Source organism: Sitodiplosis mosellana, unplaced genomic scaffold (genome assembly GCF_009176505.1).
Source record: "Sitodiplosis mosellana isolate CC-2019 unplaced genomic scaffold, AAFC_SMos_1.0 Smas_scaffold_3, whole genome shotgun sequence".
Taxonomy (NCBI): Eukaryota; Metazoa; Arthropoda; class Insecta; order Diptera; family Cecidomyiidae; genus Sitodiplosis; species Sitodiplosis mosellana.
This window is the reverse complement of record NW_022595246.1, coordinates 2,323,114-2,347,918: the sequence shown is the minus strand read 5'-3', so window position 1 is coordinate 2,347,918 and position 24,805 is coordinate 2,323,114. Positions and strand designations below refer to the sequence as shown.

Below are 24,805 nucleotides of genomic sequence, written 5' to 3'. Positions count from 1 at the left end.
TTGATTTTCATGGATTTTTCGAAATTTTGGGCAATTACTGCTCGTCACTTAGTTGTTTTTATTTGTATCAAATATCACAAGGTTGCTGCAACAGCAATATACCACAGGCGATCTTGGTGGCACCGATTGTAATGTGTTGAAAAATACATTGTAACACACAGGATTTTACTATCGGTGCCACAACGTGTCGCTAGTGGTGTATGCTCTTGCAGCAACGGTGTGTCAAATATGTTGGCAAACATCAAAAAGTTACATCAAGGTTAAATTGCGAATACAAAAAAATGCTTTCAATTTCAAAATGGTTTGCTATGGAAAATCAGTGATTTGTTAGGCATGTTACACCGGCCGGTGTAAAAATAAAATCATATATATACTCCAAGGTGGCTTCATTTAAACGTTTTATCCAATGCTTGCTCCAAATCCTTAATGAGATCCTCGACATTCTCAATGCCGACTGATAAACGGATTGTTGTATCAAAAATACCAAATTTTTCACGTTCAGCTTCGGTTAGGCTTGTGTGACTGACACATACACTGTAACATGAAAGTGTAAAGGAATTAGTGTCAAAAGAAAAGGAAAATTAAGTAAAAAAAATAACGTACGGAATCATGGCAAAGCTGCTGAATGAACCAAGACTGCCACTACTTGCAAAAATCCGAAGGCTTTGAATGAATTTCTTTGCCTCGTACACCGTTCCGCTGATTCGAAAAGCAAACAGCCCACAATTTCCAGTCGTTTGCTTCTTGGCCAATTCATAGTGCGGGTGTGATGGTAGAACTGGATGTGAAACACTCACTACTTTCGGATGCTTTTCCAAGTAGCGAGCCAACGCTACGCCATTTTCACAGTGTTTCTCCATTCGCAAAGATAAGGTTTTCAGTCCGCGATTCAACATAGAGCAGTCAAATGCTGGAAGAATCGAACCGTATTTCTGTTGAACCATTTGTAAACCCTCAAGAAATTCGGTGCTATTGAACATTAGCGCACCCGCTAGCACATCATTGTGTCCATTCATATACTTTGTGCAAGAGTACATCGAAATATCAGCACCGAGCTCAAGTGGCCGCTGAAAATATGGTGTCAACAATGTATTGTCGACTGCAAAAATGATTCCTTCACGGGAACGGGCTACTTTTGCTATGGCAGCAATATCGGACATTTTTACACATGGATTCGATGGCGTTTCTATCCAAATTAACTGGAATTAAATGAGAAAATTTCGAGAGAAACAAATGAAGAAACATTTTATCTCATTGTTTGCATTAACCGCCAATTCACCTTTGTGTTCGGTTTAATTGCCGCCTCAACCTCATTTACATCTTGTGAGTCAACAAAATCGACCTCCATTTTCTGATGTTTTGCACTATCTATCAAAAGCAATCGAGTTCCACCGTATTGTTCAACCGACGCAACGATATGATCACCCGATTCCAATAAGTGCAACAACGCAGTTACGGCCGCCGAGCCAGACGGAAAAACAAGCGCATGTTTAGAATCTTCCAATGCGGCCAAACAACGTTCCAATGAATCTCGCGTTGGATTGCTCATGCGACTGTAAAAGTGGCACTAAAATTGAAGATTTTCATAACTCGAACTAAAGTCAGTTGATGATTTAAACTGGCAATAGCAACATGGATTATTTTAAGGAATTTCGATTTTTGAGTATTGACAACTGCCATCTGATCTGGGGCGATCAAAGGTTCAAATATCCGAATACATGATGAAGCTTGGAATATCTAGTCTTAGTTTCAGTATATCAGACCCATGGATTTAATTGTCAAGTATTGGAAATTGCAATGGGTTTATGGGCAGTAGGTTGTTGTTGTTGTAATCCTGACTGCCCATAAACCCATTGGAATTTCCAATACTTGGCAATTAAATCCATGGGTCTGATATACTGAAACTAAGACTAGATATTCCAAGCTTCATCATGTATTCGGATATTTGAACCTTTGATCGCCCCAGATCAGATGGCAGTTGTCAATACTCAAAAATCAAAATTCCTTAAAATAATCCATGAATAGCAACAAAAATCACAAACAAACGAAAAATCTTGGTAAAACACAAGAAAGTTAATGCATCGTTCACCTCCATTTTGGCTGGATTGTTTTGATAGTACGTAATTGATGTCACAATCGGCGGTACGATTTCGGCATTACTCCACTGATCGTATTCCTGCCCCGCATGAATAGCTCTCGTTGCGAATCCGCAGTCTTTGTTGGTGTTTTCTTTTGAATCTGCCATGATCTTGATTTTGAATAGAGTTTATTCTGTTAGTTTACCGTAGTAGTAAGTTGGTTCACGGCACTTAAACGACTAACACGCGTTCGAACGGCTTCTTATATTTATATACGACAATAATAGCATGTAGTGGGCAATGTGCAATTGTGCATGCTCACTGACGATAGTCAATTTTCTAATATTTATATTCTTGTTTACTGGTTAGCTAAATCTGTCAACGATAGCACTTCGTCGTAAAATACGCAATAAATGATAAGTTGAAACATTTCCACTATTCACTATTTATTGCATACACTACTCATGATTCAAGGTTTTGGTTTTTGAATCAAAATCCTCAAATCAAATTATATCCCATACCGAAATCTATTTTATATACAAGAGAAATATATTTTTACTAATATTGGGTTTAAATTTATATTGTAAAACGTCATTATTCAATACAAACCATAATCAAACGTTTGAAACTACTAGGTGAAAAATGTAATTGAAATGTATCCTGTTTTTACGGAGCATTATATTTCTAACATTATATTGTACAAATGAATCAATGATTAAATAAAGAATAAGAATAGCTTAGTTAGCTATTTAGATAGAAAAGAATCTTCATTCTTATCACTTCAAAGTGATAGCTGCGTTCGCTAAATCGTTCATTGACATGAATATGTAGCTAGCTTGTAAACAAGAATAAGAATATGAATGATTAAAAAAATTGATTTTATCTGTGTATTGAAAGCTGTCCGATTATTATCGCTAGATGTTTAGCGCAAATGAATTGGTGAGAATAAGAACAGCGTATTAAAAAGTGCTGAAAAAAACGAAACACAGCGTTTTTTTCATGAGGAGTTGTTGTCGTAATATGTTCCCTTTTGTTTGGTAGCCAATTCAATACTAGCTATTTTATTCTCAGCGGATCAAATGCATCTTATTCCTATACTTATTTGATACTGAAACATTCACCGGTAACGCTGATATTCTCGGGCTGATATTCAAATCTTGAGAGATGTGCCGAAATGATTTCAATTGTAAATTTTATGGAGATTAATGTAGTGTTTTCGCATTTTTCATGTAGGAATAATTTTTGTGGGGCTCTTAGCCTAGGATGGAAGAAGTTATGTGTATCATTTGTGTGTATGCAATGAAATAGCCGTATTTTCGTATGTTTGTCTGTCAGTAGTGTTAAGGAGCTGCCGCTAAACCGATGTGTTCGGTTCAAGATATACAGCATACAGCAAGGTGTGTTTAGCCATAATAGCTAACTAGTAAGCAAGAATATAAATGATAAGAAAATATAATATATCTGTGCATTGATTAGTGGCATTGATTAATACAATGTTTTCATATTGAATACTGCTTGCATTGATTCAAATGAATAATTTTGCTATTTACTTCTCATTTTTTTCCATCTTTTCTTGTTCTCCTTTTTCTTCCTCTTATTCTTCCAATCTTACTGAATCATTTCAATTGAAAGTAAATGTGATTTGATCAGGATAAATTGATTTTTTGTTGCATATCATCAAATTTATTTGTTCTACACAGAATACAGTGGAATTCTAAACAAAAAAAGATAATAGAGCTTAAGCGAATGTTTTTTCAAATGCTTGCTTCAAATCTTTTATGAGGTCATCAGCACTTTCTAGCCCAACTGATAATCGAATGGTTGAATCGAATATTCCAATGGATTCCCGGACTTCTTTTGGCACGTCTACGTGACTAACGCGTGCTCTACAGAAAATATTGAAATTAATTTTGATTGATGGATTGAACGTTTATATTATCTGTATACAGATAACGTTCAAGGGCACGTCAAATATAATAGAATTATTATCTCTTCTCATCATCATTTGAAATGTTAACAATACAAATTATTGTATACCAAACTCCAAGAATAAAAGCTATGATTTGATGTGCCCCAAATGAAATTCATTTTACACTTACGAAATCATGACGTAGCTGCCGTAACTTCCGAGACTACCGCAACTTTGGAACAATCGAAGGTTTTGAACGAATTTTTTCGATTCTTCTAGCCCGCCATTTATTTGGAATGTAACAATACCACAATAACCTGAGCTCTGTTTCTTTGCAAGCTCGTGCTGAGGATGCGATGGAAATGCTGGATGAATAACTTTGACCACATTTTTCTGTGTTTCCAAGTAATAGGCAACGGCGATGCCGTTTTCCGAATGCCGTTGCATGCGCAAAGGCAATGTTTTGAGACCACGATTTGTCAGGAAGCTTTCAAAAGGTGACAGCACTGAACCATATTTTGTTTGAACGATTTTTAATTTATTATAGATTTCTGTGTCGTTGAGAACGAGTGCACCGGCCAACACATCGCTATGCCCATTCATATATTTAGTTAAAGAATACATTACAACATCGACACCGAATTCCAATGGTCGTTGAAAGTATGATGTCAGCATTGTATTATCAACCGCGACAACAATTTGACCATTATTCTGCGAATGGACCAATTTTGCAATAGCTGCAATGTCAGAGTATTTTAGACATGGATTCGATGGAGTCTCAAAGAACATCAACTGCAAGAAACAATTTTGTTCACCAAAATTGCAAATTCAATTCTGATTTGTATAAAAAAAACCTTTGTATTTGGTTTGATAGCATCATCAATTTGCTTCAAATCAGTTGAATCGACAAAATCAATTTCGATTCCTTGTATTTCAATATAATCCAAAAAAAGCGATCGTGTGCCACCATACTGTTCAGCTGCTGATACAATGTGATCGCCTTGTTTTAACAAATGCAACAACGCAGTTATAGCCGCACATCCCGACGGATAAACTAAACCGTGTTTTCCATTATCTAATGCAGCCAAACAACGTTCGAGTGAATCACGTGTTGGATTGCTGTAACGTCCATAATAATGGCCCTAAAAATGAAAGCAAATAGAAAGGCTGGAATTGAATAAATGGGAGAATACACACAAAATTAGAATTCATACATTCTCACACAGAAGTTTGTACTACAAATGTAGTATTTTGTTAGAGCACAACATCTGTGTAGCGAACGTATGCGGTCCATACTGGGCTGGAATTCTAAGAATTCCACCGAAATCGTTCGGAATTATTTTTTTCGTACATAAGACCATATTGGAGTGAAAGAGAGAGATTCCACGATTTTTCACCGTTCCATCGGAATTATTCCGATAATTCAAGGAAGAGTGAAATGTGTGAGAAATAATTCCGGTGGAACGCTGAAAAATAGTGGAATCTCTCTCTTTCACTCCAATATGGTCTTATGTACGAAAAAAATAATTCTGAACGATTTTGGTGAAATAACTTAGAATTCCAGCCCTGATTCTTCATAGCACAACACTTCTGTGTGGGGATGTATGAGTTTTTATTTTGTCTGTAAATGTATTTGATGATGCAAAATGTCAAGCAATTCAAAAATCGATGTTGAACCTGCATATTCGTTGGATCATCTTGGAAGAATGTCATTGATGTCACAATCGGTGGTACAATTTCCTGTATTGATCGAAAATTATAGATAACAAATAATTTCGATCTGAAAAATAACAGTAAATATTAAAAAAATATATATACCCTATTACTCCACTGATCGTATTCCTGTCCCGCATGAATGGCCTTAGTTTCATAGCCAGTATATTCCCCGGCATCAGACATTCTTCCAAATTTGTTTGAATATTTTATTTTATTGTCACTGAGTTTGTAGCTTTACGCTCACTTCACACCACTGACTGTTTGAATTGAGTTCGGTATGTTTTTATTCCCTCTGAAGCTATTTCCCACAATGTAAGTGTGATTATCTGTATACAGACACATATGTTTGCTTACAATCTTTATACGAATGGACATCTGCCAAAAAATGCTTATGTCTTAAAATGCTACGAGTCATCATAACTCATTTATGGAACGTGTTTTGACTCGGAATCAAACGTGGTCATAAAGAATCGGTTTGTAATGGTTAGTTTTTATTAATTTATTAGAGTGGCAGGTTCTTATCTCATCGCTTTTATTTTCGTTCAAGCTCAAGTATTTTGTAATCATCGATTTAATCAATCCATTTTCACTTAGTCATGATTAAATGTCGATTTTTTTTAGAATATCACATCAAAACAGTAGTCCTAAAAATAAATATCTGGAAACAAAACCCAAGCACATCGACCACACGCTTCACGCATTGTGGGACATACATCGATTGTGAACGATATTGAGACAACAGTGGCTTCCCGATCAAATTCATTATACAGTATAGAAGCGAATAATGTCACACAACGTGTGAAGCGCGTGGCCAATGCGCTTGGGAACCGATTTCAATCAGTTCGCTATTTTTTCTATAGAACATCTTTATAAGGGGCAATGTATGCAGCTGTTGTTACTAATTCAAATCTAAAGTAGATCTACTTTGCATATAATCACTTGTTTCACACAAACTCATCCGCAAAACTAATGGTTTAAATGAAGTTGTAGTTATTTTTATACACTTCAATACGAACAAGTGATGAATTGTCAAATATATATGTATATAAATATGCCAAAGGCTAACCTACATATGGTCGAAAATTTGGACTGGAGCGTTACAATCGTAAGATGTTTCGAAATATTTTTGCTCATATCTTTTACATAAGTCTAAATACCACTAGACACAAGTCTCAGCCACAAAAAACCATTTTATATCAATGAACTATATCTCTATCTTTTATACCTTGTTAGATATACTCGTTTGTTTGTTGGACTGGAGTGTTTTAATTTGTCTTTTTGATTCCCATGAATCGCGGCTGTTTCAAAAAATTCACTTTTTTCTTCAATTGTTCATGAAGGCACGCACTTCTTACTTCCACAATACATTTCTGTTGATTTGTTTAAAAAAGAATTTCATAGAGATTCGAGCTCTTAAAAATAAAGTGAAAATGGAAAATAAGCAGAAAAAACATAGACAATTCGAAAATTTGCCTGTTTTGACACCAAAAAGGTTATTCGAATTCGATGAAAATTCTCAAGAAATCATTACCTTAGGAAATAAATAAGCTACACAAAATTGCATCTTGATTCGACCATTTTGATATATATTTTTGGCACTTTGAATTTTTATCCAATTCCCAATTTATAAATTCTTGACCATATTTGGTTTCTTGACGTCACATGTTTCGACAAAGTAGCATTTATTAGATTCAATTAAACGATTGTCGTTCAACTATTGCGTCAATCATTGTTTGCTCTCCATGTGATTTTTGTCTCATATATACGAATGAGAGATTACCTATCGCAAAGCTTGGTCGGTCGTTTGAGTAGCGAGGCAACCGAATACTATTGTAAACAAATTGAATAAACTCCATACAAAGATTATGAAGAATTCTAGAGTAAATATACTAAAGAAGGGGCTTTGGATGTCTTGTATGTCATCATCTTCTACGATATACTTTCAGCAGCAAAATATTAAAGAACAACGAAAGTAATGTTGGTTGGAAAAAAGCAAAAAGTGAGGAAAAGAAACAAATCGGAGGAATCATGTTCTGGAAAAGACTATTTTCCTTTTTGTTGCGCAGAATATTTCACTGCATAGTTATGGTGAAATCAAACATCCGGATAAAACTATGGCTATAAACTATTAAAAGTTTACAATCTCTTTGCTGATTCAAAGTTAATGTTGAGAAAACTTTGGATTTCATTGACTTTGATTGAAGTTATCGGAGCTTTTGGAAAATCTTAGAGAATATTAAACGTTGTTGATTAAAATTTCAAATATTTCTTGATAAAATCCCATTTTCAATCAATCGCCCAACTTAGATTCAAGTTAATTGAGTGCTTCGATTTTGCTTTGGAAATTGTAGTGTTTACGATTGAAACGATGCATACAAAATGGTCAATATACTGCAGTAAATGGAGTTTCATTGGTGTTTTCATTCGAACGCCTTTTGCAGAGCTTGTTCCAAATCGTTCACGAGGTCATCAATATTTTCCAGCTCAACTGAGAGCCGTACAGTTGAATCGAAAATTCCGAGCTGTTCTCGCAAATACTTCGGCACGAATACATGACTCTGAAATGCCCTGCACTCAAATCAAACGTAAACTTGTACTCTTTTGTGTACAGAAATAAACAAAAAAGGAAATTAATTAGCTTACGGCAGCACAGCAAAGCTGGTCATTGATCCAAGAGAGTCCGAAGACAGGAAGAGACGAAGATTTAGAATAAATTTCTTCGCTTCAACTATCGTGCCATTCAATTGGATTATGAGCATGCCACAGTGACCGGAGCTCTGTTTTCTAATCAATTCGCTCTGGGGATGTGAGGCAAAGCCGTATGAACAACTTTCAATACCTTCGGATGCATCGTCAAATATCTGGCTACGGTTATACCATTTTCGCAATGTTTCTGCATGCGCAACGGCAATGTCTTGAGACCACGATTTACTAGATAACAATCAAAAGGTGAGACTATCAACCCATATTTGCTTTGAATGAATTTCAAATCATTATAAATTTTCGTGTTATTAACAACGAGAGCACCAGCCATCACATCGTTATGACCGTTCATGTATTTTGTCAGCGAATAAGCGACAATATCCGCACCCAATTCCAATGGACGCTGGAAGTATGAGGTCAAAAATGTGTTGTCAACGGCAAAAATTATCTCATTTTCCTTGTGCGAATGGGCCACTTCCGCTATGGCCGCAATATCGGAGACTTTCAAACAAGGGTTCATCGGTGTTTCGATCCAAATTAACTAACAAAAGAGATTCAGTTTTATTACTCGAAAAAGTTTCCACCGGAGGAAAGAGAATATTCTAAAAAAAATTCACTCGTGTGTTCGATTTGATGGCCAATTTAACCGAATTTGTGTCGGTTGAGTCAACAAAATCAATTTCGATTCCCAGCGATTTGGTATAGTGCATGAAGAGTGTTCGTGTTCCGCCGTACGTTTCACAAGCCGATATCATATGATCACCGGTATTCAGGAGATGCAAAACAGCAGTCATTGCACCGCAACCGGATGACCATACCAAAGCACGTTTAGAATTAATAAAAAACAAACATTGAAATAAAACTGTGACCTCACTTGAGCTAGTTCAGGGATTACTTCTCTGTTTGTTGGCTCATCTTGATATTAATTCACCGATGTCACAATTGGTGGTACTATTTCACCATGGCCCCATTGATCGAACTCTTGCCCGGCGTGTATTGCCTTCGTGTCGTGTGTTAAAACAACCTCTGTCAATAGTTTGGTTCGAGTTTCCGTTGCAATTAGACATTTTTATATGTTTCCAAAATACTTTTTACTTTTCCGAAGATGTTTATTTTATTTTCCACCGACTTTTTCTTCGCTTCAACTAAATTCGTTCGAGTTTCAACTTTTATTTCAGTTTATTTTTCAACTGTACCTTTATTATCGCTTTAAAAAAACTTTTAACCGTTTTTCCAATCAATTTTTCTATGTTCGGCGTAAGCTGCTTTCTATGCACTCACCTGACTGAATGTTTCCACGCAATTTGTATGCTTTTATTTGCTCCGATTCCATTAAAATTTGTTCAGTATGGAAATAAAGATTTTTATACGATAACTTTGGCTAAGTCTTTCATCATGTTCATGTCTATAAGATAAAGACCGTCTGAAATTCGACAATATATTGCAATTGGTCAATAATATCGCGCATATTGAATCTGTAGCATAGCAATTTTGGACAGCGAACTACGTGAAAAAAGTCAAATAGCGAACATGTTCTTGTAAAAATAGAATTTCTTGGAAGAACAGAACATTGATTATACACAGCCTTTGTTTCAGTCTACTGATTGTATACACCAAACATCGGCAATACGTATTTTGCACTCAACAACCCAATGAAATCACAGCCATCAACACTTGAACGTATTGGAGAACAAAACGTGGACAACAATATAATAGGATTGAATGAGATTTTAATCAAAATACATTATATCGGATGTGAACAATGACACAATACGTTTGTAACAATGTTAATAAAACGGAAATTTCCATCTCATCATATACTAAAAGGGATCAAATTTATTTTTGAGCGTTTTTCCTCTGTTTTTTGTTTCGTTTCGGTTTATATTGCGCTTACACAAACTATGTTATTTAAGTTAGTAGAAAAAGTATTTGTTCCTTAAAATTGATTAAAAATTGTTATAAAAAAAATCTGTACGAAATACAACAATACTTGTATATAAAAAAACGTTTCAAACATTAAATGTATTAATTTTTGGAATTCGGGGAAAATGAAAAAAAGTAGAATAACTATAGCTTCATTAAGCTTAAAGCTAGCCTTACTGGGGCCAATTCTTAGAATGATAAAGATTTATTCAAAGGCGGCTTTTAATGCTTGTTTCAAGTCTTTGACGAGGTCTTCTGCATCTTCCAACCCAACCGATAGACGAATCAATGAATCATTGATTCCCAAGGCGTTGCGTTGCTCTGCTGGCACTGAAGCGTGAGTCATCAACGATCTGTGGTTGGATAAAAGAGAAAATTTAATGAATAAATGCAACTCTTCAATTGAACAATTTTTAAAAAAGTCGAAAATTGAAATTTTTTATGAAAAAGTCAAATTTGGAAATCCAAGCACATGTGACGAATTGAAAAAAAGTTGAAAATTTTCAAAGAGCGGGTTTCAGGATTAGACTGTCGGTTTTTATTTCAATGTTGTTGTGATTTGACACTATTCGTTATATGTCACAACACACCGACACACCAACACTTTGACTTAATTGTAGAAGTCATTTCGTCATGCGTCATTTACAATATTACCTCATCCTTGTGTGTGGTGAAAAGTAGAGTATATTTACTTTTTGCATTTCATATTTGTGCCATATAATTCAAATTAATTTCAAGGAAAAAAAAACTGTGATGAATTCTTCTTCCGATTTTAAAAATTGTGCAAATAGAGAATATAACGTTATCCAACACATATGTTTCCATATGTGATCATATGTGAAAAAAATTCAAATATACGTAATAAGAAAACATGTTTGCCGTCTGCACACTCCACCACACAGAGAAGTGGTGGAAGTTTCATCGACGCATGACGAAATGACTTTGACAGATGGCTGTCATGTGTGTTGTTCACGACGTTCTAGTGACAGTCAAACAGCGACGATGAAAATGAAACAAGTTCTTTAAATTGCCCTTGATTCAAATAATTTTTGTTAAAAATGAACAAAAGCAACGAAACTGTTTATGTTTTTTGTTGAGTTAACACTCAACATGAGTGTTAATGTCCATTGAACATTGATCAACATATAGTTTGGAATAGTGACTAATAAGATACTTACTACTTATTACTAGTAACTTCTAATAAGTAGTAATAAGATGCAATCTTATTACTCTAGTAATATAACTAGTGAGTATAGTTATTAGAATGTTATTGGTCGAACGAGTACTAAGATGCATGGTATCTTATTAGTATAGTTATTAGATGAAATATATTTGAGTAATGAGATGGTGACGTTATTAGTCTGGAACCAAATTTTTCCCATTGATAACAAACTGATAAGGAGTGCGAATTTCGATGTGGCGATAATATCAATGGATTGAGCACACAAAATTTGGATTGGCACCATGGATTCTCAGGATTTGACCTAATTCCAGCACTTCAGTTTCTTTGCGTTGTCGTAACATAGGTAAAATGACTTCTGGAATCAGGTCAAATTCTGAGAATCCATGGATCAGCTGAAATTCCACCGGATTTGTATTCTAGGCCATCAAACCACCTGGGTGTTTACACTCCCTTCGGGAGTGACATCACGGTCCATTTTGCCGATTTACCCAGCCGTTTTCGAGATATTTCAAAGTGTACATTTAGCCATTGAAGCCAATGCAAAAGCAGCGGCGCTCCGAGAATTTCATACAAACTTCCCATGTAGACGGTCGCAATACAGCCGAAAATCGAAAAAAAAAGTTTAAATTTTTTTTCGATTCTCATGCAGTATTTTGTGTGCTCAATCCATTGATATTACCGCCACATCGAATTTCGCACTCCTTATCAGTTTGTTATCAATGGGAAAAATTTGGTTCCAGACTAATAACATCACCATCTCATTACTCAAATATATTTCATCTAATAACTATACTAATAAGATACCATGCATCTTATTACTCGTTCGACCAATAACATTCTAATAACTATACTCACTAGATATATTACTAGTGCAAAAAAGTAATGAGTAATAATATAGGTTCATCTTATTAGAATAATAAGTAATAAGACCACTAATAAGATACCGAAAATGCCAAAGTATAGATCAACACACTAGTCTAAAACTTACGGTAGCTCAGCAAGGCTCTCGTAACCTCCCAAACTTTCAGCCAATGTGAATACTTTAAGCGATGTTAAGAATTTCTTTGACTCCTTCAAACCACCCTTGATGTAGAATGACATGATACCGCTGTGGCCATAAGTTTGTTTCAACACCAATTCGTATTGTGGATGCGATGGAAGACCTGGATGCAGAACACGTTCAACGCCATCGTGTGATTCCAAGAATTTGGCGACAATCACCGATGATTTCCAGTGTTGTTCCATTCTCAGCGACAATGTTTTCAAACTGCGATTCACTTGATAGCAATCGAATGGAGCCGGAATAATTCCGGAAGCATTTTGCAAGAATTTGATGCGCTCGTACAATTTCTCATCGTTAAGAACGGCAGCACCCATGATTACATCCGAATGCCCGTTCATGTATTTACTAATCGAATAAGCCACAATGTCTGCTCCCAATTCCAACGGACGTTGAAAGTACGATGTGATGAATGTGTTGTCAACAACAACAATAATATTTTCATGAGAATGAGCCACTTTCGAAATGGCTTCGATGTCCAAGACTTTCATGCATGGATTGGTTGGAGTTTCAATCCAGATCATCTGCGAAGAATGTAAGATCACCATTTGATTAGCAAATTAAAAAAAACAGCGAAGAAAAAAAAATCGCAAAATATCACTTACTCGTGTGTTCTTCTTGATTGCCTTCTTCACATTATCCAAATTGAGTGCGTCAACGAAATCAATTTCGATACCTTGGCGCGATGTGACTTTGGAGAAGAGACGATTTGTGCCACCATACACATCATCGCACGAAATAATGTGATCACCAGCACTCAAAAGCTGTGTAAGGATTGTTGTTGTGCCAAGACCACTGCAGAATGCCAAACCATATTTGCCGTTGTCCAACGAAGCCAAGCATTTTTCAAGCACATCACGAGTTGGATTTCCACTGCGACTGTACTCATAAAGCTGTAATGAAAGCAAAAAGCATTGTTGAAAATACGTAATTTATTCCCATTTCTTTCACTTTTTTCATTTGTCTATTCTTGCTTTGAAGAAGAATAAATAAGAAAGCAAACTGGTACTTGACTTTTCTTTCTCTCTCTCTCTCTCATTCTCTCTTTCATTTTGTTTTTTCAAATTCAAATTCAAATTCATTTACTCTGTTCTGGAATTTTTTCGGGCACAAACTCAATTCCGAAAAAAATCTCATGTCCTAATTGAATGGTGACAGTGGACGTAGGAAGTGCGTGTTAAAAGTCAAGTCAGGTCAAAATTCAATTAGATGCAAATTGCCAAGTCAAAAAAGAATGCAAATTCCAATCGATAGAATTTGTTATTTTTACATGTTTGAAGTACATATCGATACTAAAGCGACCCGAAAGGTTACCGAAAATTTTGCAAAATCGATACGTTTTTTTTTCGAAATTGATTCTTAACGTGTTAATTGAAAGTTATTCGATTCAAATGTCCAGTCATTAGCCTTAACGAAAATATCTTAGTATTACTCACTTTACATATTTGGTATATCAGAATTAGACTATAAACTATTTGTCACTGGGGAATTTGAAAATGCAAATTCTCATCAACATTGTGATTAATTGTGTGTGTGTTGTAATTCGTTGATTGTGTTCAATTATCAATTATTTGATATCTGTTTTACAATTGACATGCGAAATGAACTATAAACGATGCCATTTCACAAAAGAAATTATAAACGACGCTTCGGATTTGATGACATGTTCTATCTCTTTTATACTACAAGAAATCCACCGCAGCGTGAACGCAAACCGAATTAGCAGTAAAACGGAATTAGAAAAAGCAATTGGCAAGCGACCGTTATCAGTGTATGTTTATCTCATTAACTGAAAACATACATTTCAAGCGATTTAATAACAAATGACTCCATTTTTTTTATTCAAATATGACTTGCAAAATGGTATTTTTCTTCTTTTTTCTATTCAAAATTATTTCATCAGAAACGAAAAAAATTCCAACGCATGCCAAAATCAAGAAAAAAAGACAATCCGATTTTCAATGGAATCAGTTCATTGACGCATGTGATTGCTATACGATTCGTACGGTCGGAGTGTAATTTAATGAAAAACTCTCAAACTGCACAATCGGAAAAAACACACAGCTGGCATTTCGTACACCGGCCGGTGTGTGAATGTCGACGACTGATACAGAAACAACTGTATCATATTTTTAAGTCATTGGATTGTAAATCGTCGACTCACGCTTATTTCTCAAAATTCGTATTTTTTTCCATCGTCTATTTTTTGCTGCGCACAAAGAACCAGTTATCGCGTTTATTATCATTTTTTTTTTCAAAAACCCCTCGTTCGTCAACATGTGACGGGACGGAAAAATTTCGAAATTTCGAGTTCGGATTGTTCGTATTGATTTGTGTGGGCACGTGTGATAGATCTGCTAACACACTAAATCCGTACAACTTGTCGTTATATTCCATTTTTTGACGATTTTTTCATCGTCTTTTTTTCGAAAATTTGTGGCGCGACTGTGAATTCTATACGTCGCGTTTTTTTTCTTTACTCAAACCGAATATCATGGTTTGTGCATGACTTTATATTTATCGTGTGATTTCACAATTTCGAAATTGCGCATTCAGTAAATCAACAATTCTACTGCCAATTCATTCTAAACGTTCTAATTCGGCGCTTTCTTCGTTTATTCACACTTCCATCGAATTGAGTGATTTTTTTTTCGGGTACTTACAATTGGTTCGGCTGGAGCCGGTTGCTTGAAGGTGGTGCTCGTCACCAAAGGTGGAATGACGGAATGATGTGACCATTGTTCTGGTTCTTGACCCACATGAATTGCTTTGGTTGCAAATCCTTTTGGTTGCTCTCTGAATGTCATTTTATAATGTGAAAAAAATGAATCGAAAATTACGACAAAAATAATGCACTAAAGACTTTCTCCGCGAAATAAAGAGCAGCTGTATATGTGGCTTGCTTAGTTAATTACTTTCGACTGTTCAAACAACAGGCGAATGCTCGACACGTGTTTTCCAATGGAATTTGACAAATGAAAAATTGGCTCGCGTTCGGCTTTTGACTATCTTCCTCTCAATCGGTAGTAAATTGGAAATGGAAAACTAATTTAAGTGAACAATGATGTGCGCAAGACCAATTCACAACGAGCCAACACTCTTTCGCGAATAACACAAAACCGATTGTGCACAGCTGTTTTTAACACCCAAATCCCGAATGTGGAACTGAGCACAATTCTGATAAGATCATGCATGTGTGCGTGAATACTTCCACAGCACCACATTGTTTACACTTTTGCTTGATTGAGTGAGTGACTTTTGGAAATTGAGTGATTTTGTTTGAGTTAATTTTGTTTTTGGAAGGCAAATGTGAGTTTAAATGGAAATTGTTGTATTAAAATCGAATGAAATTAAATCGACAATTCATTATTTCCTCTTTTTTCATTCATTCGGAAATTATTCAATGATGTTCGCAGTGAATCACACGAAAAATATATCCCATCATTTCCACAAAATCCCATTTCCATTGCGTTATTTAGTCGCATGCAAAATAACGCATGACACTTGCGAAAACTAACTGACAGCACCACGAACGCGCTGTATTGTTGTACACAATTTTCAGTGTTTGACAGTTTGCTCAGTCAACACATATTACGTGCGCAACAAATACACGATTATCTGATGTCACACAGTGAAATCCATTCCAACAGCGCAACCACAAGACAGTCGAGCTATTCACAGGGATAGAGAATCATCGTCCATCCTTTGCAGTGGCTGAAGAATAGAAAAAAAAATTCACTTTTTCCACATTCGTTAGTGTGTATTATTGTGTGAAACATTCGTAGTTGATGCATTAAAATAGCTTACAAAATTTTCAGTGAAACAATAAAATTGTTGGAAAACATTAGTTAAAACAAGTGTTTAGCATACAATTCGTTTAGTGAATTTTGTGGAATTTCTATTGCGCCACACATTTGTGTTTATTACACCATTTCCAAAGTTTTATTGATTTTTCTTGCTCCCGCATAGGACAAGGGCGAACGGTATTTTATCTATAGCATAGATTGTGTTGTGTAGAAAGGGGAAGTTCTCGAAACTGAACAATGAGTGTGGTAAGAATTCGTGCCTAATATGCTATTTCGCGACCAATTCAGAATATATCAAACAAAACACGAACAATGATTATTTTTTTTGTTCTCACCTCGCTCTTGAGAGCATGAATTGGATGATGGAAAAATCATGTTTTTGTGATAGAAGCAATTATTGTATACATTGTATATGCCATCATGCTCTCGATTACACTCATCCAAATGAGAGCACCTTTGGGAAATATTATTGGTCATGTTAATAAACTTTCATTTAACTTTTTTTTCCACTTTCCTTTCGGTCATGACACATTACGCTTGGTTAATGATCTCATTATACTGAAATTTTAGTTGTTTTTTTTTCTTTCTTCGCAAATAAAACGGAACTTATGTATTGATTTTCATTATTTTGCAGCGTATGAAAGCAACGAAGTGTCCTTCAGACGAGATTTCATTGACGAACAAGGTTGCCGTCAACCCAACCGACTTTCCCGATGACGTTGAGTATGTTAATATTGCAAATTTTGTGTTTTTCCCACAAATTTCAATTAAAAGTTTTTCAATGGGCGTTTTTTTCTCTCTTGAAGACATATTCGTGTGTCAACTGGACCTGGTCAACATTTTGTATTTTCAATCATTCGAACACCAGAATGCCCGAAAAACAATGTTGGCTTCTCGTTGGTACAGAGAAAATGGGCGGCTATTTCGGTCAATCAAGACATCGACGTGAAACTGCATCGCTTCAATCCGCAAAGCAAAACAGAATTCTTGGATACCGTCACATTAGAAGTGGATTTCTTGGCTAAGAAAACGTAAGTTGTCACACTTTTCATTCGTTTTTGCTTTTCGAATCAAGGTTCTTCAAGCGATTTATTCTCTTTTATTTATTTATTCATTCTCATTCTCATTCTTTAATTCAAAATATTCATTTTTTTTCTATTTTAAATCAGCATATCCCAAGAGCCCTATGACACGGATAAAATGTCGAAGAATTTCATGATGCAATTCGCTGGAATGCCATTGACGGTGGGCCAACCGTTGGCATATCAGTTTGAAGATAAGAAACTTCTTGCCTTAGTTGTTAAATCGTTAGAAGCTGTTGATCCAGCCGCCGTAATGTCAGATAAGGATAAGGTGGAACTGAAGAAAACGGTCTTTGGAAAATTGATGGGCAATGCTAATGTAATATTTGAGAAAGCCGAGAGCTCGTCCGTCAATTTAACTGGCAACGCCAAAGGGTGAGTGGCCGTGCATTTTTTAATATGAATAATAATTTATTCATTTTCTGTTGCCACCATTCACAATGACAAAACTGTTGTCACACTTTTGTTGGACATTGAAATCGATATTCGATTAAAAATTCATTGTCATTTACAGGCTGTGAATCACAGCAATGTACTCAATTCATTATATGTTTGAATGAAATGATTCGGATTTTTGTTTAAATGTTCAAGAAATAGTTGGAACAAATGGACTTACTAATTGAATCTAATTTCTCATTCACCATAGAAAAATCGTTCGTCAGTCAATCATCAATCCGGATTGGGATTTTGGCAAAATGGGAATCGGTGGTTTGGATAAGGAGTTCAATGCGATATTCCGTCGTGCATTTGCTTCTCGAGTATTTCCACCGGAATTGGTTGAGCAGTTGGGATGCAAGCACGTTAAGGGTATCTTGTTGTTCGGTCCCCCAGGTACTGGCAAGACTTTGATGGCCCGTCAAATCGGAAACATGTTGAATGCACGTGAGCCTAAAATTGTGAACGGTCCTCAGATTCTCGACAAGTATGTCGGTGAATCAGAAGCGAACATTCGTCGTCTGTTTGCCGATGCTGAAGAAGAGGAGAAACGTTTGGGCCCAAACAGTGGATTGCATATTATCATTTTCGATGAAATCGATGCCATCTGTAAGGCTCGTGGTTCGGTCGCTGGAAACAGTGGTGTTCATGATACCGTTGTCAATCAGTTACTGTCCAAAATCGACGGTGTCGATCAGTTGAATAACATTCTTGTGATTGGTATGACCAACAGAAAGGATATGATTGATGATGCTCTGATGCGTCCTGGTCGTCTTGAGGTTCAAATGGAAATTGGATTACCGAATGAAGATGGTCGATTGCAAATTCTCAATATTCATACGGCGCGTATGAGAGACTTCAAGAAAATCAATCCCGATGTTAATCTCAAAGAATTGGCAGTGAAGACGAAAAATTTCAGCGGTGCTGAATTGGAAGGTTTAGTGCGTGCCGCACAGTCAACAGCAATGAATCGCCTGATCAAAGCCGCTTCAAAGGTTGAAGTCGATCCCGAAGCTATTGCCAAATTGCTTGTTAACCATGACGATTTCATGCACGCATTGGCAAATGATGTAAAACCAGCATTCGGTACAGCCACCGAAGCGTTGGAAACTTATTTGTCGCGCGGCATTATCAATTGGGGAACACCAGTGTCAGGCTTACTCGAAGATGGATCGTTGTACACACAGCAAGCTCGTGCTCCAGAAGCGTCGGGTGGGTGTCTAAATCAACAATTTCTCTTCTTCATTTGAATTTTCAATAAAATTTCATTTTTTTTTTCATTTAAGGCTTGGTGTCAATTCTGCTCGAAGGTCCACCAAACAGTGGCAAAACGGCGTTGGCCGCCAAATTGGCTCTCTTGTCAGACTTTCCATTCATCAAAATCTGCTCTCCTGATGACATGGTTGGATTCACTGAATCGGCCAAGTGTCTACAAATTCGTAAGATCTTCGACGATGCTTATCGTTCACAATTGAGCTGTATTCTCGTTGACAATGTTGAACGTCTCCTTGACTACGGTCCCATCGGTCCAAGATATTCCAATTTGACGTTGCAAGCCTTGCTTGTGCTGTTGAAGAAACAACCACCAAAGGGACGTAAACTATTAATCCTCTGCACAACTAGCCGAAGGTGAACTGCTCATTGTTTCGATATTTATACTTGATCTCGATGCTAATCATGTTTCTATTCATAGACAAGTGTTGGAGGACATGGAGATGATATCCGCATTCACATCGACTTTGCATGTTCCAAATTTATCGAAGCCAGAGCATGTATTAGCTGTACTCGAGGAAAATGATCTCTTCAATAAATCCGATTTGGCATCGTTGGCGAAGCGAATGAATGGTTACAAGTAAGTATTTCGAATCTCTTCCCCGAGGAAGAATATGTGTAGTCAATTGTCTTTTCGCTTTAGACGACGAAAACTACAACTTTGTCTCTGGAAAAGACGAAATCGAAGTGTTTTCGATTTGCAGAGGAAAGAAATACTGTAAAATATTGATGTTCTTATGTGATGAATCGTCATTTTTTGACATTCCAATGCGATTAACATGTGAATCAAGCGATAAAAACCGCAATAAGGTCTACTTTCAAGAGAACAAAAAAAATCATTTCGTTTTCTTGGACGTAGATAAGTAGATGGTCGTCGCCCGGAGGTCAAAAATATGACTACTCATATTTACTTTGACTATGAATTTCGTTTATTTAATATTTTGTTCATTTTAATTGAATCAAAATCATAAATATTAATTCTTCTTATACAATTTTTTCTCCTCACTTCCGCAGAGTATTCATCGGTATCAAGAAATTGTTGGATTTGATTGATATGGCGCGACAAACAGAGCCGCAGTACCGTATCATCAAATTTTTGACTAAGCTAGAAGAAGAGGGCGGTTTGGTGCCTAACTGAATACCTGACAGTGATCAGCATGATCAGCAGTTGCAGGCTCGCGTTGTTAATTTCAACGATGTGTTCTAGACAGCTTGCTATGCATGCAGACAACAACAAAAAATGTGTCAAACATTCATGCAACTCACATTCAGCAAATCCATTTTTAAAATCTAATATTAAACCGCATACAAACCAACAACAGCCACCCGGAATGTGAGAGAATGTTAAAGTATCATTAATCTATAATATTTATCAAACAAATAGACAAAAAAAACTCTTTATAACAAATGTATCAATGCTTTGAAGCAAAGCCGCCATGCAGATGAAGAAAAGACAAGTGTCAAGTGGGATTTGGTAATTTTTTTTTCATAGATCACAAATTGTACTTAAAACAACATGCCAACATTTGTTACAAATTTAGTTAGGCATACATTCCGTAGAAGAAGAAGAAGAAGACATGAAAAATTAAGCTCATTTTGAATCATTCCCAGCATTTGCACGGCGATGGCAACAACTAGCAAAGGAATATATATATACATTAACCCAAGGTCGATAGAACAATTCAATACAACATGTATATTTTAAGGCAGTATTTTCAATGTGCATTGTATGATAAAAAAATACCATTGGTTTAACTATATTTCATTTGATTCGTTCAACGAGATTGTTCAATTTTGTTTTTCGTTTATTCCACATCATCTAGTCATCCCTTGCATTTCGTTTTTTTTTTAAATCCGAAAGTCAATTACGATTACATAAAATGTGAAAATAATACAAACAATGCTTCTTTTGTTCTTCCCCATTTATTTGAATATAGTTTGGTAGATTGGAAATGTTCCAAATATAAGAAAAAAGAAAATGGCTTAAAGCAATACAATTATTATATGCATAAAAAAAAGTAACAAATGAAGATATCTTAAAAGAAAACTAGATGAAAAAAAAATTAACAAAATACTGAGAAAAATAAAATATTTCAATTATTTAATGTTATTAAGATGAAGATCGAGATGAAGAGGGAAAAGATCACAAAAAATCTAATATTTGAATAATAAACGAAAAAGGAACTCTTAAGACATAACCAATTTATTTGAAAAATATTGTTCGTTCATTCTATTTTTTAGTTTAATTTCTATTTATTCTATCTATTTGTGTAAAATGACTAATATAGTCAACAAGTTTTTCTATTATGTGCATTTTGTTCAATGATTTGAGTAGAGATGAACAAATTTAGTTTCATTCGATTGAATGTTTTTAACGAAAATTGATGTATCAATGAATGGCTTGCTAAGGTCATATATTGATCGAATGCTTTATTCTTCTCTTAGTCGATTTTTAAAAAATTGATTTCAAGGTTCACTGATTTAATTTTCTGTTCCAATAACAATCATAACAAATGAATTCATTTTCTGATTTTGGAAAATATGCGAGCGGAATTTATGAAAAACAGACAACTATTGTGCTAGGAAATTTATTGAAATTTCATTTGCATTCAGTCCAGATTAACAAAAAGAATGCAAATTGTAAATAAAGAGTTAAAACCTTGTTGAAAAGTTGAAAATGGCTCGTCTAGGTGTGTTATACGAAATTAGAATTTTCATTTCAGATCTAAATCGCTTCTGTATACCTTCAATCTCACCTGCTAGCTACGCTATGCTACACTTTAATCTATCCTCTCATGACAACCTACACTAGTGAACAACATTTTTCTCTCTTTTTGGATTTTTTTCACGAGTTGGTCTTAGACCGCGTAGTGATTGCACCTCATTTATAGTTATAATTTTATTTCATGGCATTTGTTAACATTTGTTAACATTTCGAAAAACAAATTCTTTCATGTAAATAAAAACAAAATTATTTAAACTAAAAAAAAAACATCAGACTTTTATTCCAATATACATCAGATGAGATTTTAACAGTTGTACAATTTTTTTGTTTTTTTTTGTGTTCATTCAATCACTATTCATGTGAAATAAGTTTAACCAAAATATATTTTTTTAATTCAATAGAAAACAGTATATCAAAATATCGCTTTGTATTCATGCATACATGTAAAAATATTTTGTATGACATGTAAAAATTGGTACAAAAAAGATGACGACTTAGTCTACTGAGTCTTGAAGATAATTTGTGAGTTATCGCCAGCAATATCGGGCGATGTGATAAACTGTATTATTTCTGGGTTGACCACATTGAAGTCCGATGCACTAGCAAAGATCGGCTGTTGCATGATGGCATTTTCGAAGACTGACTGCTGCATGATCGTCGTTGGTTCAGTTTGTGCAGCTTCGATGGTTGGTGCCATGAGAATCTGTTCAATTGCTGCGGTCGTTTCGTTCTTTCGCTGATGCACCATGTGATGTCGTCTCAATCCATTGCTGTCGCTGAACTTCTTCGGGCATATGATACATTGATATGGAGTTGCACCGGCATGTGTTCGCATGTGCACAGTTAAATTGCCACGAAGTGCAAAGGCCTTATTGCAAACCGAACATGTATGTGGTTTCTGACCAGAATGAATCAACTTGTGACCTGCACGGAATTAAATTGGAAATTTCCAAGAAATTGATGGAAAAAAAATTCATGAGAACTGTTTCTCTTTTTTTTACATAAATTGAAAGTGTTGATGAATGAAAAAATGAAAACATTTGTATGCAAACCTTGAAGATGACCAATTTGCCGAAATGAAATGTGACAAATATCACATTTGAAGCGCTTCTCGCCAGTGTGCAGAAAAACATGGTTTCGTAGTGTTTGTTGGAATGAGAATCGTTTTTTGCAGTAGGTACACTCGTATTTTTTCTCCAACGAATGACTCCTGGAAATAAAAAATATACGAATTTGGTAAATAAAAATTACTGATGAAAAAAAAATTCAATGGAAAAAAAATTGAAAAAATAAATTGGAAAATAAAAACAATCTTACTGCATATGACTCCGAAGCAGCGCTAGGCTCGTGAATCGTTTGCCGCATTCATTGCACACGCACAATTTCGGTGTTGGTTTGTATATCTTTTTGGGTGGTGTGTACTTGCGTCGTGGCCGTCGATAATCGGTTGGCATGTGTCGTTTTTTGTGCAACTTCAGATGGACTTCGGTTTTGAATTTATTGTCGCAAATATCACAGGAGAATTTACGTTCGGCCATGTGAACGGACTGATGTAATTTCAGTATCGACAATTGTGAGAATGTCTTAAGACACGTGCTGCATTTGTATAGTCGTTCTTGATGATGAAAAACGCGAATGTGTCGATCCAAGTTGCTTTGGCTTGTGTATCGCTTTTGACACTGTAAGCATTCGTAATTCTTGGCGCCGGTGTGTGTTTTCTGATGTGCATTCAGTAGATATCGCTTAGCGAACCATTTATTGCAAACCAAACACTGGAATCGATTTTTGCCGTGCGTTTTTGTGTGCTTATTGTATTCGGAATGGATGGAAAATGTTGCTTCGCAAGTTTCACATTTAAATGGTTGTTTAGCTTTCGGCGATGATTCATTTTCTGATTTTACGCTAAACATTTCCTGATCAACGCAATCTTCCACCGGATCCTTGGCACTGGGCAACGAGCCGAGACTGTCGAATTTTTCGAGTTCGGCAATTTTCTGACTGATTTCCATCACATTCGAATCCATATCATTCTTTAGCGCATCAAATTGGAAACTGGGTTGCACTTGTAACTGGGCAGCATCTTGAACTTGATCCGTTTCAGCGCCGTGCTCATAGTATGCTATGTCTTCCATCGATTGCTCCTCTTCGATACACTCTTCTTCAATGACATCGTCCATGATGTTTTGCTCTAAATCATATGCGTAGCTACTGTCTTCATCACTTCCTTCATAGCTGGGTAACGCTTCAGTTTGACAGCTCAATGGTAGGTTGATCTGTTTTTGCAACATACTTGCAATGGTTTCTCGTAATTTTTGATCCATGTATTCGCACTGGATTTTGAAATTGTACGCACAATCGAGTTTTTGCACGCATTTCTTGCAAATGTATTTGGGTAACAGGTCATCGTGTTCGATCTGCAATGGGAGAGATAGAGGTTGAGAATAGAATGGATTGGATTGGATTGATACAAACTAAATGAATGTGTTGGCAGAACTTGTTAGAATTTTGAATACTCCAAAATGGCTATCAACCTCAAATCAAAACAATAATTGGAAATCATATCAAAGGCGCCTTCGATTACTTACGGTTATATCGGCACATGCTCGTAATTTCTTAACAATCGTTTTGTTGTCCGCATTAAGCAGATACACAAGATCGTCTAGTCGTTGATTACAGCAAATTCGGCAAATTTTCGATGAATTTGCTGTGTCCATCGCGACGAATCTTATGATTTTGTTTATATTTTGTCTGTGCGACCAAGTCGCAGTGATTCATGTCGGTTGGTTTGGAACAACAATCTGTTGATATTATTCTGTCACATCGCCAGTGAAACGTCAAACGTGTGTACGGTGTTGCTCGATGCGAGAGCAACAGTCGTCTCTCACTCTCACTCTGTTTTGACACACGTACTCA

At 35.8% G+C, this 24,805-nt stretch overlaps 6 protein-coding genes across 8 annotated transcripts; 1 reads left to right on the top strand and 5 right to left on the bottom strand.

Moving 5' to 3' along the window:
• Positions 1–24: 24 nt before the first annotated feature.
• LOC129566500 (putative cystathionine gamma-lyase 2) lies at positions 25–3,626 on the bottom strand. 2 transcript variants are annotated; one of them, XM_055442519.1, is made up of 5 exons: positions 2,688–3,626; positions 2,090–2,248; positions 1,280–1,567; positions 604–1,199; positions 25–534 (listed from the first exon to the last, which is right to left on the bottom strand). In XM_055442519.1, the coding sequence occupies exons 1-5, from the start codon at positions 2,688–2,690 to the stop codon at positions 387–389; spliced, it is 1,194 nt and encodes a 397-aa protein (XP_055298494.1). In that variant the 5' UTR covers positions 2,691–3,626; the 3' UTR covers positions 25–386. The 2 variants fall into 2 exon arrangements, with proteins under 2 accessions (XP_055298494.1, XP_055298495.1); XM_055442520.1 differs by lacking the exon at positions 2,688–3,626 and having other exon boundaries at positions 2,090–2,597.
• Positions 3,627–3,734: 108 nt separating this feature from the next.
• On the bottom strand, positions 3,735–6,082 carry LOC129566502 (putative cystathionine gamma-lyase 2). Its single transcript, XM_055442522.1, has 5 exons — positions 5,806–6,082; positions 5,665–5,727; positions 4,842–5,129; positions 4,178–4,779; positions 3,735–3,964 (listed from the first exon to the last, which is right to left on the bottom strand). The coding sequence occupies exons 1-5, from the start codon at positions 5,884–5,886 to the stop codon at positions 3,817–3,819; spliced, it is 1,182 nt and encodes a 393-aa protein (XP_055298497.1). The 5' UTR covers positions 5,887–6,082; the 3' UTR covers positions 3,735–3,816.
• An 886-nt stretch (positions 6,083–6,968) lies between these two features.
• Positions 6,969–9,200, bottom strand: LOC129565656 (cystathionine gamma-lyase-like). The gene is made up of 3 exons (XM_055440764.1): positions 9,024–9,200; positions 8,543–8,947; positions 6,969–7,073 (listed from the first exon to the last, which is right to left on the bottom strand). Exons 1-3 carry the CDS (start codon positions 9,198–9,200, stop codon positions 6,969–6,971), a joined length of 687 nt encoding a protein of 228 aa, XP_055296739.1.
• Positions 9,201–10,119: 919 nt separating this feature from the next.
• LOC129566503 (cystathionine gamma-lyase-like) lies at positions 10,120–15,379 on the bottom strand. Its single transcript, XM_055442523.1, has 4 exons — positions 15,236–15,379; positions 13,178–13,465; positions 12,501–13,096; positions 10,120–10,682 (listed from the first exon to the last, which is right to left on the bottom strand). Exons 1-4 carry the CDS (start codon positions 15,377–15,379, stop codon positions 10,535–10,537), a joined length of 1,176 nt encoding a protein of 391 aa, XP_055298498.1. The 3' UTR covers positions 10,120–10,534.
• A 322-nt stretch (positions 15,380–15,701) lies between these two features.
• Positions 15,702–22,159, top strand: LOC129566494 (vesicle-fusing ATPase 1-like). 2 transcript variants are annotated; one of them, XR_008687734.1, is made up of 10 exons: positions 15,702–16,324; positions 16,542–16,624; positions 17,013–17,101; positions 17,185–17,409; positions 17,548–17,835; positions 18,107–19,107; positions 19,182–19,524; positions 19,589–19,747; positions 20,182–20,641; positions 20,709–22,159. XR_008687734.1 is itself a non-coding variant. In XM_055442506.1 (10 exons), the coding sequence occupies exons 3-10, from the start codon at positions 16,616–16,618 to the stop codon at positions 20,303–20,305; spliced, it is 2,238 nt and encodes a 745-aa protein (XP_055298481.1). In that variant the 5' UTR covers positions 15,859–15,881; positions 15,989–16,324; positions 16,542–16,615; the 3' UTR covers positions 20,306–22,159. The 2 variants fall into 2 exon arrangements, 1 of the variants encoding a protein (XP_055298481.1); XM_055442506.1 differs by having other exon boundaries at positions 15,859–15,881; positions 15,989–16,324; positions 20,182–22,159.
• LOC129566497 (zinc finger protein ZFP2-like) lies at positions 22,142–24,786 on the bottom strand. Its single transcript, XM_055442515.1, has 4 exons — positions 24,478–24,786; positions 23,210–24,306; positions 22,945–23,102; positions 22,142–22,816 (listed from the first exon to the last, which is right to left on the bottom strand). Exons 1-4 carry the CDS (start codon positions 24,604–24,606, stop codon positions 22,392–22,394), a joined length of 1,809 nt encoding a protein of 602 aa, XP_055298490.1. The 5' UTR covers positions 24,607–24,786; the 3' UTR covers positions 22,142–22,391.
• Between the last annotated feature and the right edge of the window lie 19 nt (positions 24,787–24,805).

Coding starts and splice junctions, on each gene's coding strand:
- LOC129566497 (XM_055442515.1), bottom strand. CDS start 24,606: ATGGACACAGCAAATTCATCGAAAATTTGCCGAATTTGCTGTAATCAA. Junction 24,307..24,477: donor GAGCATGTGCCGATATAACC/GTAAGTAATCGA, acceptor CTCCCATTGCAG/ATCGAACACGATGACCTGTT. Junction 22,817..22,944: donor GCAAATTGGTCATCTTCAAG/GTTTGCATACAA, acceptor AATTCCGTGCAG/GTCACAAGTTGATTCATTCT.
- LOC129566502 (XM_055442522.1), bottom strand. CDS start 5,886: ATGTCTGATGCCGGGGAATATACTGGCTATGAAACTAAGGCCATTCAT. Junction 5,130..5,664: donor ATGATCCAACGAATATGCAG/GTTCAACATCGA, acceptor TTTCATTTTTAG/GGCCATTATTATGGACGTTA. Junction 4,780..4,841: donor CTATCAAACCAAATACAAAG/GTTTTTTTTATA, acceptor TGTTTCTTGCAG/TTGATGTTCTTTGAGACTCC.
- LOC129566494 (XM_055442506.1), top strand. Junction 17,836..18,106: donor TTAACTGGCAACGCCAAAGG/GTGAGTGGCCGT, acceptor CATTCACCATAG/AAAAATCGTTCGTCAGTCAA. Junction 19,108..19,181: donor TCGTGCTCCAGAAGCGTCGG/GTGGGTGTCTAA, acceptor TTTTCATTTAAG/GCTTGGTGTCAATTCTGCTC.
- LOC129566503 (XM_055442523.1), bottom strand. CDS start 15,379: ATGACATTCAGAGAGCAACCAAAAGGATTTGCAACCAAAGCAATTCAT. Junction 13,097..13,177: donor CAATCAAGAAGAACACACGA/GTAAGTGATATT, acceptor CATTCTTCGCAG/ATGATCTGGATTGAAACTCC. Junction 10,683..12,500: donor GAGAGCCTTGCTGAGCTACC/GTAAGTTTTAGA, acceptor ATCCAACCACAG/ATCGTTGATGACTCACGCTT.
- LOC129565656 (XM_055440764.1), bottom strand. CDS start 9,200: ATGACTGCTGTTTTGCATCTCCTGAATACCGGTGATCATATGATATCG. Junction 8,948..9,023: donor CCATCAAATCGAACACACGA/GTGAATTTTTTT, acceptor CTCTTTTGTTAG/TTAATTTGGATCGAAACACC. Junction 7,074..8,542: donor ATTTGACGATGCATCCGAAG/GTATTGAAAGTT, acceptor ACAAATCAACAG/AAATGTATTGTGGAAGTAAG.
- LOC129566500 (XM_055442519.1), bottom strand. Junction 1,200..1,279: donor CAATTAAACCGAACACAAAG/GTGAATTGGCGG, acceptor ATTTAATTCCAG/TTAATTTGGATAGAAACGCC. Junction 535..603: donor AGCAGCTTTGCCATGATTCC/GTACGTTATTTT, acceptor TTCATGTTACAG/TGTATGTGTCAGTCACACAA.